This window comes from Octopus bimaculoides, chromosome 6 (genome assembly GCF_046866305.1).
Source record: "Octopus bimaculoides isolate indiv1 chromosome 6, ASM4686630v1, whole genome shotgun sequence".
Classification (NCBI taxonomy): Eukaryota; Metazoa; Mollusca; class Cephalopoda; order Octopoda; family Octopodidae; genus Octopus; species Octopus bimaculoides.
The window spans coordinates 46414064-46430166 of NC_142933.1; the positions used below are offsets into that span (position 1 = coordinate 46414064).

General features: G+C 37.6%; 1 protein-coding gene across 4 annotated transcripts in view; it reads left to right on the forward strand.

Annotated features, from left to right (window-relative positions):
- The window catches only part of LOC106873600 (mevalonate kinase), a 37090-nt gene that overhangs the window by 14082 nt on the left and 6905 nt on the right, over positions 1-16103 (forward strand). Inside the window, exons 1-6 of one of the 4 annotated variants that reach the window (XM_014921053.1) lie at positions 3745-3774; positions 6009-6026; positions 9429-9576; positions 10949-11099; positions 13034-13290; positions 14870-14915. In XM_014921053.1, the coding sequence (XP_014776539.1) occupies positions 3760-3774; positions 6009-6026; positions 9429-9576; positions 10949-11099; positions 13034-13290; positions 14870-14915 (635 nt within the window). In that variant the 5' untranslated portion in view covers positions 3745-3759. The other 3 variants (XM_014921036.3, XM_089353823.1, XM_014921046.3) reach the window with 3 other exon arrangements.

Sequence of the window (16103 nt, forward strand, 5' to 3'; positions counted from 1 at the left end):
GGTAGTAAACGAATATAAAAAAGATTGAATAAGAACTAGTGTACTAGGTGTAAAATAATGTGTAGTAAACGAATATGGAGAAAAAATTTCACCGACCAACAGGGAAGTAGTGAGAGGACTTGGAAATTCCCGATGTTAATTTTCCGAGTCCTCTCCCCCGTTCGCCAGTGCACAGTTTTTTTTCATATTCGTTTACTACATGCTGTTTTACACCTATTGCACTATTTTTTTTTTTTTTGCTCGAGTCAAACAGTGGAGTTTGACCCTTGAATTTTCCATCTCTATCCTGGTTTATGCAGCATACCCAAAAGTACCACCTCCATAAAAGCTTTGCATTGAGCAGCCAACCCTCCACCACCTCACTCCAGCTACATTATTATGTATGTATGTATATATGCATGTTTGTACATATGTACATATGTATGTGTGTGTGTATGTATCTATGTTTGATTGTGCATGTCCGTTTACACTGATACTCTATGAAAGTCACAAGCTACAAGTAGCATTATTGTTATCCCGTCTCCAATCAACAAATCGTCCATTCACTTCGTACCGTCAAAGACGTGTCAAAGCAAGAGATCCCTTCCTTCGGAAACAGACAGGACTTACTGACAGGGCGGCGAGCTGGCAGAATCGTTAGCACGCCGGGCGAAATGCTTAGCGGTATTTCGTCTGCCAGTACGTTCTGAGTTCAAATTCCGCTGAGGTCGACTTTGCCTTTCATCCTTTCGGGGTCGATTAAATAAGTACCAGTTACTCACTGGGGTCGATGTAATCGACTTAAAAAAAAGCCCCTTGTGGGCAATAAAGAAATAAGATCCTGCTGTATACCATAACAATATATTCTAACCCATGCTAGCATGGAAAAAAACAATAGACATAAAAACAAACAAACGAATGGACCAACATCAATATATACACCACACTTTCTATACCAATAAATTATATTTGCACCAATATATCCACACCTATTGAGACGGTGAGCCGGCAGAATCCTTAGCGTTCCAGGGGAAATGCTTAATGGCATTTCTTGTCTTTATGTTCCGAATTCAAATTCTGGTGAGGTCGACTTTGCCTTTCATCTTTTTGGAGTCAATAAAATAAGTACCAGTTGAGCATTAGGATCGATGTAATCGACTTATCCCCTCCCCAGAAATAGTCAATGTACCTGCACCAGCAAATTACATTTGCATTAATATCTTTATGTAATTACCTTATTTGCTGGCATATAAGATGCACCTCTATTTTGTACCAAAGACACATTTAATATGATTCATCATACACCCATACACTTGTTATAGCATCAGTAAAACAGTCACATTAGATGCATAACAATTTCTTGTAACATTTAAAAAAAAAAAGTGTGTCTTAAACACTGGAATATATGGTGAATTATATTGATACCTTCGTTAACTGAGCATTAATCCAGTTGATTACCACTTTAAGATACTGACATTATAAGAAAACCTATTTCTTCTAAAAAAAAGTGCTCACCACCCCCCTTTTTTTAACATGATAACTATTTACCATTCCTTACAGTGTACAAACTCATTCAATTTTGCTACCTTTTTCAGATTTGGCTTCTGTAGACAATGACCAGGCATGAGAGATAATCAAACATTATCAGACCATCAACAGTCCCCTTTGACTCTTTTTTTTCTCTCTATTTTATTATTAAACAATCTTTAACAAAACTGAATGAATCTGTTATTGCATGTTGCAACTGTAAAATTTACTTCACACATCTAACACGAGCCTTTAATTTGCATCATGATTCAGTATGTATTGAACAAATGATGGAGTTTCCATATTGTCTTCTATTATAATTCCAATTGCATCTAGGATATTTTTTAGCATTATTTCTGTCACTAATAGTTAAAAGTTTAACTGTTTAGTTGCTGGGTGTCCGTGGAAGGAAACATACTTAGATGCTCAACTGTGGGGATGAGCCAGAAGAAGAGGGCCATGACATCAATGGTCAAGGGACTGACTGGGAGAGGAAGCATGAGAAGGGGAGTGCGGTGGGGACAGGACAGGGTTGTGCTCTTTTGGCTGGCTGAGGCATTGCAAACAGAAGGGAGGGAATTTGCTCTCAGGCTGGTGAAATAGTAGCTGCCTATACTGGGTAACAGGGTAGCCTCTTTTCATTTTCCACAAACAACAAGCTATTTCAGCAATTGTATACAAACATTGTTGTCCATTTGATACATGATGGCAGCGAAGATAAAGATCGGCAGTGATGTCATCAGACCTTTCTATGGTGAAGGTGACTTAGTAGCCTAGATTCGAAAGGTCAAAGTTGTGGCCAGGCTACAAGGCATTGAAGATGTAGCAAGCCGCATGGCCCTGTATTTGGAGGGGAGTGCACTGGCACAGTACCTCGAAATGAAGAAGAACAGCTGAGTGCAGCAATGATCAAGCAGCGCTTGAGAGAGGCTTATACAGATGGAGAGTACACCACTTTTGCTAAGCTGGGAATGATCAGATGGAAAGGGGAACATATCGACGAATACGCTGTGGAGGTACGGAGGCTGGTTGTGTTGTCTGGTCTTACCGGTGAGGGACTTGAGAAAGTAGCGCAATTGGCTTTTATGAATGGCTTTCCCAATGACGTGTCAGAGTGACTACAACAGTTGCCAGGCAGCAACAAAATGGTGATGAGCGAGCTCATTGTTCAAGCCCGTATGTTGACACAAAGCACTAGGCGGAAGGCAGTGATGATGGTGGCCGCAGAAGCCTGCGAATCTGCATGGAGCCAGAGAAGGATGAAAAGAGGCCTGCTGTGGAACAACAACAGCTGTTCACAAGGACCGCACATGGCAAGGGACTGTGTGGAGTCCGGACCAGTTTGCTACCAGTGCAAACAGACTGGGCATATCACCTGGAATTGTAGCCAGGGAAAAGGCCATGGGGAAGTTGCTGCCTCTCAAACTTCCCCCGCGAACGAGTAGAGGTGTTGGTGAAGTCACTACCCATAGTTGAGGTCATGTTCAGGGGAAACATGTTCAAGGCCCTCGTGAACATGGGCTGCATGACGACTCTCGTGACAAAGAAATGGAAGGGGATGAGTAGCATTTGGGTGGTCGATGGCAGCGTAATCAAATGCAAGAGTAGCAGCTATGTGGATATAGTGGTGCAAGACACAACGCTAAGGCTTCGGGCAATCGTGATCGACCATGTGGTAGACAGGATCGACGTAGTAATGGGGATGGATGCAACTGACCACCTTGGAGGTGTCAGTGCTGGAGGAGATGTGGTTTCGTTTGGTGTCATGGAGGCATTGTGCGCCGTGAGTTAGTAATGTGAATGGGAGCAGAGCCCCACGAGGAGCTACACTGCCAACGCCATTGAAGACAAGGATTTTCCGGTGGTTTCAATTGTCAGCATACATGCATACATACATACATATATTGTGATTGACCAGACTATCAGATGTTGTTATACATCGCTGGTCACAATGCACTTTGCATCATTTTAGCTTTCAAATGTTGCCACCCCACTTGCTAGGCAAGCAAGCCAACATTCTCCCTGATTAAAAGGCTAGTCCATTGCAGGGTTACCCATTTACAGCTGAGAAGACTGGAGTGACTTGAACTGAAGTGTTTTGCTGTTTTGCTCAAGAACACAACATGCTACTTGAACTGGAAATTGAACCCATGATCTAGTGATCATGAGTGCAACACCCTAAACACTAGACCACTAGGCCTGGACTACAACCCAAGCTGTGTCCTCATGAAGCACATTTGTCATCTATGTGAGATGCAGCATCTTCAGGTATGCTTTTACCACTTTGTATTGTCTGGTTTGTCACTATCATGGGTTCCATTAATTTGGAGCATATAGCACTTCCTTACACAACAGTCTTTCATCATGTTTATCTCTTTCCCATGCCAATACAACCTTTGCTCTTGCACACAATTTCTGATTTCTTTTATACTCAGTTTTTCTTTCAGGCTATTTGCACTCTGGTGTTCACAAACACTGACGTTACACATCTATGAGAGCCTGTTTGCTTCTTTTCTTTGTAGCATTTGCTGGTCTTCTACATTCAAAGCTCATGCCTCAATTTTAGTCAGTATTGCAGTTTGAACACAAGCATCATACAATTTTCTCTTCACTCTGAAAAATAAGGCCTTTGTTGCACATTGCAATTTTTTCAACCAGTTTTTAACTCAGCTATGGTACTTTCAGAATAACCACTTCCACTACAAATTATGTCACCTTAGTAACAGAAGTTCTCCACTACTTCTGGTAAGCCAGCAAGGTATTTTGCATAAAATGCACTGATTGCAGAGCAAATGCCTTGATACACATCACACACTTTAAAGTTATGCTTGTGTTGCAATGTATGAGCATATTGAAGGTTGACAAACATTTGGTGATGCTATTGCCATTTTCGGCTAACTTTATGATAAAATTCTAAATTAAGTCTTTGCTTGATATTTACAAGCAGATGAATGACAGCAACAACATGAATCTCTGTCAGCTCTGGTATATCCCAATGTTTCCTTTATGTCCTTTGCACTCTTCCTGCTATTTGTCACCCCTATCAATGCTCATACCTTTGCAGATGATAGTTTTCTTCATTCTTCTACTTCATCATCATCATCGTTGTCATCATTGTTTAACATCTACCTTTTCCATGCTTGCATGGGTCAGGTGGAATTTTCTGAAGTGAATTTTTCTATGGATGGATGCCCTTCCTGTTACCAACACTTACCTGTTTCCAAGCAAGGTAATATTTCCCCATGGCCAGATAGATCTCTGAAGATTGGAAATGAAGGACAACACTTGTAACACACACACACACACACACACACAGAAGAGGCTTCTTTCATTGTCCCTTCAACCAAATCCACTCATAAGGTTATGGTTGGCCTGGGGCTATAGTAGAAGACTCTTGCCCAAGGAGCCATGCAGTGAGACTGAACCAGGAACCTTGTGTTTGAGAAACAAACTTCTTACACACAGCCATGCTTGCACCTATGTAGGCCACAAGATTAATGAAGGAGTCATGCAAGTCTGTGTATTACTCGCTATCCTATTTAACTTATACCTTAGGGAAGCAGACAACATTCTGGAAATGTCAATACGTGGTAAGATCACAGAGAACCTTAGATATGCAAACAATACTATCTTAACTTTCAACACTAATGAACTATAGAACCTTGTATCTCAAAGTAAATGACAAAGAAATGCCCACAGAACTACACATGTGCACACTTCTACACATATGAACATTTATACACACACAAACACACACACACAAACACAAGCACACCCTCATAGATACATATAGAAATATACATATACATTTCTGCAACAAATATGTTATGTGTATATGAGTGTTTGTGCGTTTGTACAGAGAGATGGATGTTTGGGTATGTGCTTGTGTATATTCTTTCGTTTTTTTACACAAAGCTAACTGAACAGACATGATAATAATAAAAAAACAAGAGCTGGGATAAACACGATCAGAAACAGTAAACATGAAGCAAAAACCAAAAGGGTTGAAATTTTTAGAAAGTCATAGCAAAAAGATTAATCTTACTAAAACCAATAAACATTAATATGGAAACAGGCAAAAGTTTGTGAAAATGTTATATATGCTCTGCTATATGGAAATGAAACATGGACATTAACAAACGTTTTATCAAAAACATTGATTACAACTTTGAGATGTTGGTATACAGAACATTTTTGAGGATATCAAGGACAAAACACAAAATCAATGATGATGTAGCAATAATTTAAATAAAAATAAAAATAAAATTCTTTAATATAGACACCATCAAAGAGAGAAAAGTAAAATATTTTGTACGTTTATTTGGAACAGTTGAACAGATTAAAATATTGCGAATTTTTAAGGACATACTTAAATCTATAAGAATAGTACAAGAGTGAGATTATTCATGCTCCTTAGAGAAGACAAAACCAGGTGAAAATGACTTATTTGGAAACGCAATTTGTTACAAAATTTAATTTTTTCTTTTTCTTTCTTGTTTCAGGTTTTTATCGGAATCAAGGTAGGTTGTCTCCCTTCCACCACAGCGCTTTGATGTCTTGGAGTACATTGTATTTACATTTTATGAACTACTTTTTATTTTGGTGGGAGATCTGAGTGAATTCTTAAATGACAACGAAACCGGTCGGTTCAGTCACTAATTCAAGCAACCGAAAAATGCCCTTGTGAGAGCCTAATTTTATGACGTGACTAAATACCTGTATTTATTCATAAGCTACACTACTGGTTCTTTAGTAAAGTATAGAGATACATTTGGTTCTAATTAGACATCAAATACAAGCAAATTAGTGTATACGTTTCAAAATATATCATTTTGTTGAATAGGCATAGCATCACTTTTTCTTAGAATTGAGAATTATAGAAAATTGTTTTATATACACGGAGAGTCTGTTATGTTTATATTTTCTTCGAAGATTTATTTTTATTGAGAGTTATATAGTTTCACCAGTTTTGTTCTGACTTCGAGAAAAAGGGCGTGTTAACTTATATATAAACATATAACTATATCATTATGGTCATGAATTCAATTACTGTATCGGCTCCTGGAAAACTAATTCTGTTCGGCGAACATGCTGTTGTTTATGGAAAGGTAAGAAGATTTGTTCTGTTATTGTTATGCATATATCTCATATATTGTCCGGTAAAACTACAACAACATAAGGTTTATTACCGTAATTGATAAGATACGCATTAAAAAATGTATCTCAGAAACACAACTGATTGTTTTTCAACTTTTAGTTCTTTACCCGCTACAAAATTCCTTGCAGAAATAAATTACATTTTCTAAATCTTTTTGTACTTTTAAGATGTTTGAAGAATTTCAAGCCGAACAAAAATGTCTTATTTTTTTCTTCGCCAACTTGGACTTTCATTGATGACATTTAACTTTTGTTTGAATCATTCATATTGTTTTCTTCTCGGTCAATCGCTCTTATTAAAATTATTGAACGATCATTTTTTCCCTCCGCTAAGTTAGTCTGAATTGAAAGGGCGGTACCACGACTTTCGCAACCCCACTCATTCCAGACAAGTCAAATCGATACAGCTGATGCATAGTTTCTACGTATTAGGTTTGGAAGAATGGAAGGCACCTATGACTTTTGCAGACCCTCCAAGACCGGCGAGCCAGAAGTCGTTAATGTTCTGTTTAATCTGTTGCAGGCAACACCTGTAGTAAAGACATGAATAAAGAGATTCCAGAAAGACGATGTCCTGGGGAAAAAAGGACCGGGCATAATGATTAGTGCGGAGCCGAGGGAGTCGAATTCAATGTAGAAAGATGAGTGGGATCGAATGCCTGAGTGGTTGCTGTAGACGACCAACCGCCTCCGCGGAACAGAGGCCGTTATTGTAGTCACAGAAAAGATAGAAAGAAGAGACAAGAATCATGAAAACCAGAGTTTGGGCGTGTCAGTTGTTTAATACCAGTTAGTCGAGTGGCTCCCTTCTCTGGACGCAGTCCAAGATTTTTTATGTGCAGCACCCTCCCAAATGTGAGCTTCACAGAGTGTCAGCAGCTGTTAGGGCTGGAATATTTTCTGGCCCTGAAGAGAAGAGTGTCTTAGGAATGACGTGAGGGATCTAGCTGAGGACTTCTTGTATTTAGGGTGTGTGTGTGTGTGTGTGTACTTGGTTCATATGAGTGGTGCTTGAGCTTCTTTTCTGTTGTTAAGAGAAACAAAGTTGGAATGGTCCCAACCAAAGGATTCTCTCAAGATTTCCATTTGTAGAATCAGTGCAAGTTTGGTGTATGATGTCTAGGCTATGTGTGGATGATACATGATTGGGAAAAGTTAGAGAGGAATGAAGGGCTGTGCCATCTGCATAAGAGTTGGTGTTGTTGGATTTGGTGACAAGTAGGTTATTGGTATATATATATATATATATTTATTTTTATTGAGAGTTATATAGTTAGGATTATTAATTTATTAATAAATATAGGGTAAAGGATTAGTATTGCTATCTGTTGGAGACTTATTTTAGAATTAACACTTTAACTGCTATTTCTAAAATTTCGGTATGTGGTGAAGCAACTGTTGCTGATCCCTTAATTATGTTTATATATATAAGGAAGAGAGTGGGTGACAGTACTGGATCCTGGGGAACACCAAAGTTGATCAAGAATAGGGCAGAAAGAGCTCCATTGACACATGTGACAACTGTGCAATCAGAAAATTTCCAATCCAAGGAATGAGAGATAGTGGGGCATACAGATGGGAAGTTTTGATTGATTTACATGCTAGACACAATTGAAGGCTTTTTCAATGTCTATAGAAATAGTGCAGCTTCAACAAGTTGTTGAAATACTAGAAAGTTTAGAAGTTGGAGGTGTGTGTTGCTTTGATTTGTTAGTAATTGGATTGATATAAATTGCACAGAGACAGTAATAGTTAATGTTAGTATAAAAGCTGGTTTGGAGATGAGTCAGAGGTATTTGGGGATGACATCCCAAATACTCAAAGTGAGTATTTGGATATCAGTTTGTCTGTCAGGGATATGGGTAGGCTTAATTACCTAATTGGTTCAGGCAGTTCAGTATGTAAAATCAGTTGGCTTCTGCACCATCGGCACTGGTGTGGAAGGAGTATAACAACCAGGTAGTGATCCCAAGTACATTGACCTCAGAGAGAGAGAGATGAGGTGTGAATGTCTTTAATGTAAGAAGTGAAATGGTCAAATAACTGATGGTGACTGGAGGAGTTTGGAAAATGATGGAGGCAGAAGATGAATATAGAATTGAATAGATAAGCTTCAACTCAGAATAACTGGAGGTGTATTGCTGAGTGTGATTGGATTTATTTTCGTCCTTATTGATAAAATCATCATCATCATTTAACATTCATTTTCCATGCTGGCATGGATTGGATGGCTTGGCAGGAGTTGGCAAGGCCAGTGGCTGCACCAGGTTCCATAGTCTGTTTTGGCTTGGTTTCTACAGCTGAATGCTCTTCCTAACACCAACCACTTTACAGAGTGTACTGGATGCTTTTTACATGACACCAGCACCCACATCAATGCTTTTTACATGGTATCTTGTTTTTAGGGAGCCAGTGTAATCAATTATCTCTTCTAAATACAGCCATCTTTCCGTCTCATTTCACCAACATTTACACTCAAACTGGTTAGCATGTTAGCTTAAGTGATCATTCTTTTACAGACAGTATTCATTTGCTTGTGTTATTGCTGAATCATTTCTAATTAAGTCTAATTAACAGTGAAGAATCTGAAAGAAATACCAAATACCTTTATCATTCATCATCATTGTAGAGTAGTTTCATGGCTACCTTAAATTTTTTTTTAATAAAAATTTCAATAGGAGGGTTTTGATTTTTAATATAAGAAATAAATTATCATTCATTCTTTTTCTTTTTTCATTTTTTTAATGCAACATAAATTTTTACAGATGGCCATTTCCAGTAGCTTAAATATGAGGTCATTTATTCGACTAACACCCTCAGATACAGGAATGGTCCAAGTATCTATATCTGCTCTTGAAATAAATAAAACATGGTCACTTAAAGATCTGAAGAAACTGTCAGAAGAATTTACAGGTATGGTGAAAGTTTAATCCTAATTTTTAATTACATTATTAATCAACCTGTTTAAATTTAGTAATTATAAAATAATTTCAATAGTCTTAAAGTATATACATACATGTATACATGCATACATTTACTCTCTCACAAACAGGCACACACATATGCATGTGTATGCCCCCCCCCCGTCCTCATTCCCTTTCTCCTTTACTCCTTTTCTCCCTCCCTCCCTCTCATCTTCATTCATTCCCTTACTCACATGTGCCTTTGCCAAGAGATATCTTTCATTATTTTTGTGTTCTAAAATTAAAAGAAACTGTTACTATTGATTTCAAATTTTGGCACAAAGCCAGCAGTTTCGGGGGAGGGGTAAGTCAATTACATTAAATCTCCCCATAGCTCTTGCTGAATCTAGACACAGTGAGAAAGCTACTGAATCTGTCAACCATGAAGTAATTGCCATTGGTATATCAGAGGACATAGCTGACCTTCTGGCATTTGCTGCCAGGTCATCCAATGACTTCGACTGTGTTCCCCTAAAGGGTGCTCTCCACCTTGGTTGACCAGGTCTGAAATCCAAACTAATCAGGCTGTCTTTTTCAAACTCTTCTGAAGCACATTCATACCGTTTAGCCTCTGATAAAGCTAGGTGTGAAAATTGGATTACCTTTAGAACATGCCCTGGCCTAATACTTGATGTATGCCCAAAGCTATGTACTGTAGCTTCCTTAAATCGCAACTCAGCACAACATGAAGGCTTCAGGTTACATGATGATGGGCAGAAATGGAAATTTATTAAGGCTGGTGTTTAAACTTGGAATATAGTCATAATACAGTGTTTAAACTTGGAATATAGTCATAACTGATGCAGATAGATATTTTGTTCAACACTTTACCATCATCATCATCATCAACATCATCATCATTAAAAGTACATTTTCCATGCTGGCATCGGTTGGACAGTTTGACAGGAACTGGATAACCAGAGAGCTGTCCAGGCTCCAGTTGTCTGCTATGGTGTGGTTTCTATGGCTGGATGCCTTTCCTAATACCAGACACTTTACAGAGTATGCTAGGTGCTCTATATGTGCTACCAGCATGAGTTTATTTTATGTTGTACATGGCACTAGCACAGGTGCATTTTATATGGTGCTGACATGAATGCATTTTACATGGCACCAGCACCTGCAAAACAAAGACTCCTTATTTGGGAGATGGAATGGGGGCATGGCCATAAAGGATATACCTGTATATATGGATGGCTGCAATTTACCATTTTTTCCAATTCACTCCTTAAATAATATCAGCACTATTTCAGTAGAAATGTTTCTATTGATATTGTTATATCAAATTATATTTTCAAGTCTTTTTTTTCTTTCTAATTTAGTTGATGAATTAGCCCAAAGACCAACAGCGACTGTTTTAAAGAGGTTAAAATCATTCTTGGATATTACTTCAGATTCAATGACCTCCAAACAAATGTTTATGATTTTATTTCTCTATCTCTACTTAGCAATTTGCATAAACAGCTCACAAAAGTAAGTTGTTTTAATGTATTTATTGTTTTTTTATCTCTTATCTGTTACTTGTTTCAGCCATTGGACTGCATCTATGCTGAGACTCTGCTTGAAAGTTTTAGTTGAACAAATGAGCCTAGGACTTATTGTTTTTCTTAAGTCTGGCACTTATTTTATCAGTAACTTTTGCCAAACTACTAAGTTACAATGACGTAAACAAACCAACATCAATTGTTAAGTAGTGGGAAACAGACATAGATACAAAGATACAGATATATATATATATTGGGTCATCCCTTAAATAATGCAGTTTTTTCAATTGCATGAGCTAAAAGTTGGAAGGGGATGGGATAAACTACCTGCATCAACTTGCTATAAAAGCAGGTAGTAATTTTACCTTGTACTTATTCGTAGTGCAAGTTTTGAAGAATGCAGTTTGATTTTAACAGTTATTCTTTTCAAAGCTATAATGGAACTGACAAAGGAGCACATTTGGCATATTTTGCTTTATGAGTTCAGTAAAAACAACAATGCAACGGAAAATGTGAAGAATATTAATGTAGTATATGGGGATCGGACAATAAGTGTAAGCCAGTGTCAATGGTGGTTCCAGAAATTCTGAGCTGGAAACTACAGCCTAGAAGACGAGCCTTGTCTTGGAAGATCTGTAGAGCTTGATGAGGATGTCCTGCAAACCCTGGTGAAACAAAATCCCACTGTAATTGTTCAGGAACTAGCATAGAGGCTTGGATTTGGTCATTCAAGTCAGTACTAGAAGAAAAATGACCATCTTTGGTTTCAAGACGAAAGGTGTTCTTCCATCAGGATAATGCTCGGTCACATACAGTGAGGTTGACATTTCAAAGGCTGGAGCAGTTTGAATGGGAAACCCACCATATTTGCTGGACATTGCCCCATCTGATTATCATTTATTCTGCAGTCTTCAAAATCATTTGGATGGAAAAAATATGAATCTGTAAACGAGGTCAGAACAGTACTGAAGGACTATAATCATTTATAACTATCACATGATGTCAAGACAAGGAGGAGACTTACACATATATGATGAGCTTCTTTCCACTCACAAGACATTGGTCATCCTAAGGCTATAGCAGAAGACACTCGCCCAAGGGGCTATGCAATCGAGCTGAACCTGGAACCATGTGGTTGGGAAGCAAACTTACCACACAGCCACACCTGTGCCTAGTTCTTTTAGTTAAATCCATAAAAGGTGAGAATAAATTATTTAAGAGGATACAAGTGAAGAGAAACTGTATTGTTACTGATTTAACATTCTCCACACTTTAACTGACATATTGATATATTTCAAATATTTTAATCTGGATCAACTTGACCAAACATTATTTGTTTAAGCCAGTAGTTCTTAACCACGGTCCATATAACCCTTTGGGGCCCACATAAGATTTTGGGGGTTCCACACAAGGAAAATAGGAAAATTGGGGCCACAATATCTTATGGGTCCATGAAAAAATTTTACTTTAGATGTATTTATTGCAAGAAAGTGTTGGGTTTCTTTCTCTAATGTTTTACATAGTTCAACCTACACAAGTGAATATGCAGAAAGCAAAATAGGAATTTTGAAAGAAGTTTGTATAAAACTAGTTTTTAAACAGTGAATGGCTGTTGGGGTCCACCCAAGTAAAATAGTTATCAAAGGGATCCATAGGTAAAACAAATGGTTGAGAACTGCTGCACTATGTAAACAATTGACATGATAATTTATACATGAAAGTTACAGGAAAATGCTAAGAAGAACAGAAATAGAGAGGTAGAGAGTGAGAAAGAGTGAATGAGAAAAGGGGTGTAGAAAAGAAAAATTATATGTGCATATAACTTTAAGCAAATAACTTTCCTCGTCTGTATGAACTGAATCCATTAAAAACATTTTGATTATATTTTCTTTATTTAATCAAAGTACATAATTTGTGTTTCAGAGAATTACCGTCTATCCAAATTGCAGTTATTGCTGAACTTCCTGTTGGTGCTGGTCTTGGCTCATCTGCTTGTATTGCCGTATGTTTATCAGCAGCTCTCTTACAGCAACAGCAGATGATCACCCATCTTCACAAAAATACATTGAACCACCACTGGACTCTGGAAGATCTGAAAAAAATTGATGCTTGGGCTTTTAGAAGTGAGTGTATAATTCATGGAACACCATCTGGTATAGATAACACCATTTGCACTTTCGGTAAGTTTTTTTGGCATATAATGGTTCTCCATGTATCTCCTCTGTAGCAACACACCAGTTCCTGTTCCTCTGCCATATTTTAGCCTTTCAACATTTAGCATAAAGCCATCTCCTTCTCTATGACACTTCCACACAGTCAAGGGAGCTTGTCTTACAAGTTTTTTGGCAGCCACACTACTGCTTTTGTTAAGAAATAAAGTACCTAGTACCTGCAGTAAGGTGGTTGAAAATGGATGTTGAATGATGATGTGCGTGTCACTTTGTGTTTGTTTCCCACTGTTGCTTGACAACTGGTGTTGATTTGTTTACATTCCCATAGCTTAGTAGCTTGGCAAAAAAAGGCTGATAGAATAACTACCAGGTTTTAAAAAGTAAGTACTAGAATTGATTCGTTCAACTAAAACCTTCAAAGCAGCACCTCAGCATGGCCACAGTCCAAAGATTGAAACTAGTAAAAGATAAAAGGTAGTAGCAAAGATTTGGTAAGAGTCTGATGAAGTGCCGCTCTGTGCTTTTTAACCATGAGTGAATTTATACTGGTTTTATGTAATTTATCACACATTATCATTTATATGTAATGGTGTAATCATTCAAAGTGGAATGGTACTGAAACAATTGTAACCAATATTAAACTTGTGCTATATTGATATCTTCATCTTTTCCCTTGTCTGATACACAGGGTGGACCAAAAGTCATACACAAAATAAGTCCAGTATACTCTACAGCTGTCAAAAACACATTTCAATTTTTCTAAAATTGAATAAAATAAACAAAATCATGATAAATAAAAATATACTTGTATATAATAAACTAAATCTATAATAATGATCAGGTGCAGTTCCAAGAATTTTTTGAAAGGAATACAGTCCCAAGAGAAAAGGGTGAAATAACATTATTTAGAAGGACGTACTTCATTTCTTGAGGGGGTCTGCACCTGATAATAATAACATAATATCGTAACCAAAGATTTTGGTACATGACTTTTGGCCCACACTGTATGTATATATATTATTTAAAACAATTTGACTCAGCCTCATGCTACTTAAAGTTTCATAGGTTCCTGTAATGAGCCTACAAAACTTGCTTGGGGCTGAATCAAGTAGTTTTGAATAATAATAATATATAACTCTTACTATGTTGAGTGCCTCTTTCTTTCATTTGTTCACTTACTTGTGTGTGTGTATGTGTATATATATATATATATATATATATATATACATATACATATACACACAAACACACATACATACATGCACATAAATATAGACAACTGGAAGAGGGAGAGTAAATTTCAGTTGTGGAATGTAGCATCTGCATGAGAGGGTGCTCAAAAGTTCCTGGCTTTAGGGGTATCACAAAAAGCCTGGTTGGAGGCCCAATCTTCCAAGTTCTTTTACAGGGCTTAGAAAAACTGAAGAACCACTACAATAAGTGTGTAAATCTGAGAGGGGAATATGTTGAATACAATCATAATTAACTGATCCTCCTGTATTTTCTTTTACCCAAAGCCAAGAATTTTTCAGCACCTCCTTGTAGCTAATTGGGAAGAAGTATATTTATATATTTGATATTTATTTAGGTGGAGCAGTAACATATGAGAATGGTAAAATACAACCCTTACAGAGGTGAGTGTTTGAGTAACAGCTTTCTGAATTAGCTAATATTCTAACACTGAATAATTTTTTGGGTTACTGAAGTGATTAAAAAAAGTTGTTAAATTATTCTAAAGCTATTTGTTGTCTCTTTTTAGATTTATCCAAATTAAAGACTTTGATAAAATTCTAGATAAAAAGACACCGATAAATTGTTTTTGCTTAAATGCTATCATTCGCAGACATGCTCCTGCTTCTGGACTACAGGCATGCTGCTTCCTCTCTGCCTTTTCTACTGCTTCTATAATATCCTTATAATAGCCTTTTTCCTTTTGAATTGATTGGACTCATGCCATCTCCATTCAGGCACTCCTGTTCTACTTGTCTCTAATCTTCCTATCATCTTTGCTATATCCAACACCACAAATCCCACACCCATTTTTTATTTTCTGCATTCATCAGGTACTGTGTGGTAAGAAGTTTACTTTCCACCCATATGGTTCTGGGTACAGTCCTACTGTGTGGCACCTTGGGCAAATGTCTTCTACTAAAGCCTTGTGATTGGATTTGATAGACAGAAACTGAAAGAAGCCCATTATGTGTGTGTGTGCACACACGCATGCACGCACAAATAAGTTGTCTAAATTACGCAAAAATGAAAATAACACTAACTTCTCATTTTAACTGATATATTTACCAAAATTACATAAAAATATCTTGAAATACTAAAGAGTAAATTTATTCAATAAAATCGCCATTGGCTTCAACTATGGCCTCCAGATGACTTCAGAATCTCCTGCAACTCTTCTGGGTGGTCTCCTTGTTTAATTTGCTGAATGCTGCCGTAATCCTTGTCTTCAGTTTATCTTTGGTGTTACAAGGAGTTTTGTTGGTCTCTCACTCAACTGCACCCCACACATAATAATCAAGGGGGTTGCAGTCTGGGGAGTTAGGTTGCTAGATGTTAGGGGTGATGTGGTCACAGAAATTATCTGACAGCCATGACTGGGTTCTCTTGCTTCTGTGGCATGGTGCAGAGTCCTGTTGCCAGACATAGGGTGTTCCAGCAGCCACTCTGGGCAGCATTACCTCCTCCAGGCACTTGATGTAGGTCTCTGTGTTGAGTCTGAGGCTGTGTGAGAAGATGATGGAAGCATGACATCGCCATCACTAGTAATCACTCCAAACACCATGATGTTGACTGGATGTTTGATTTTTATC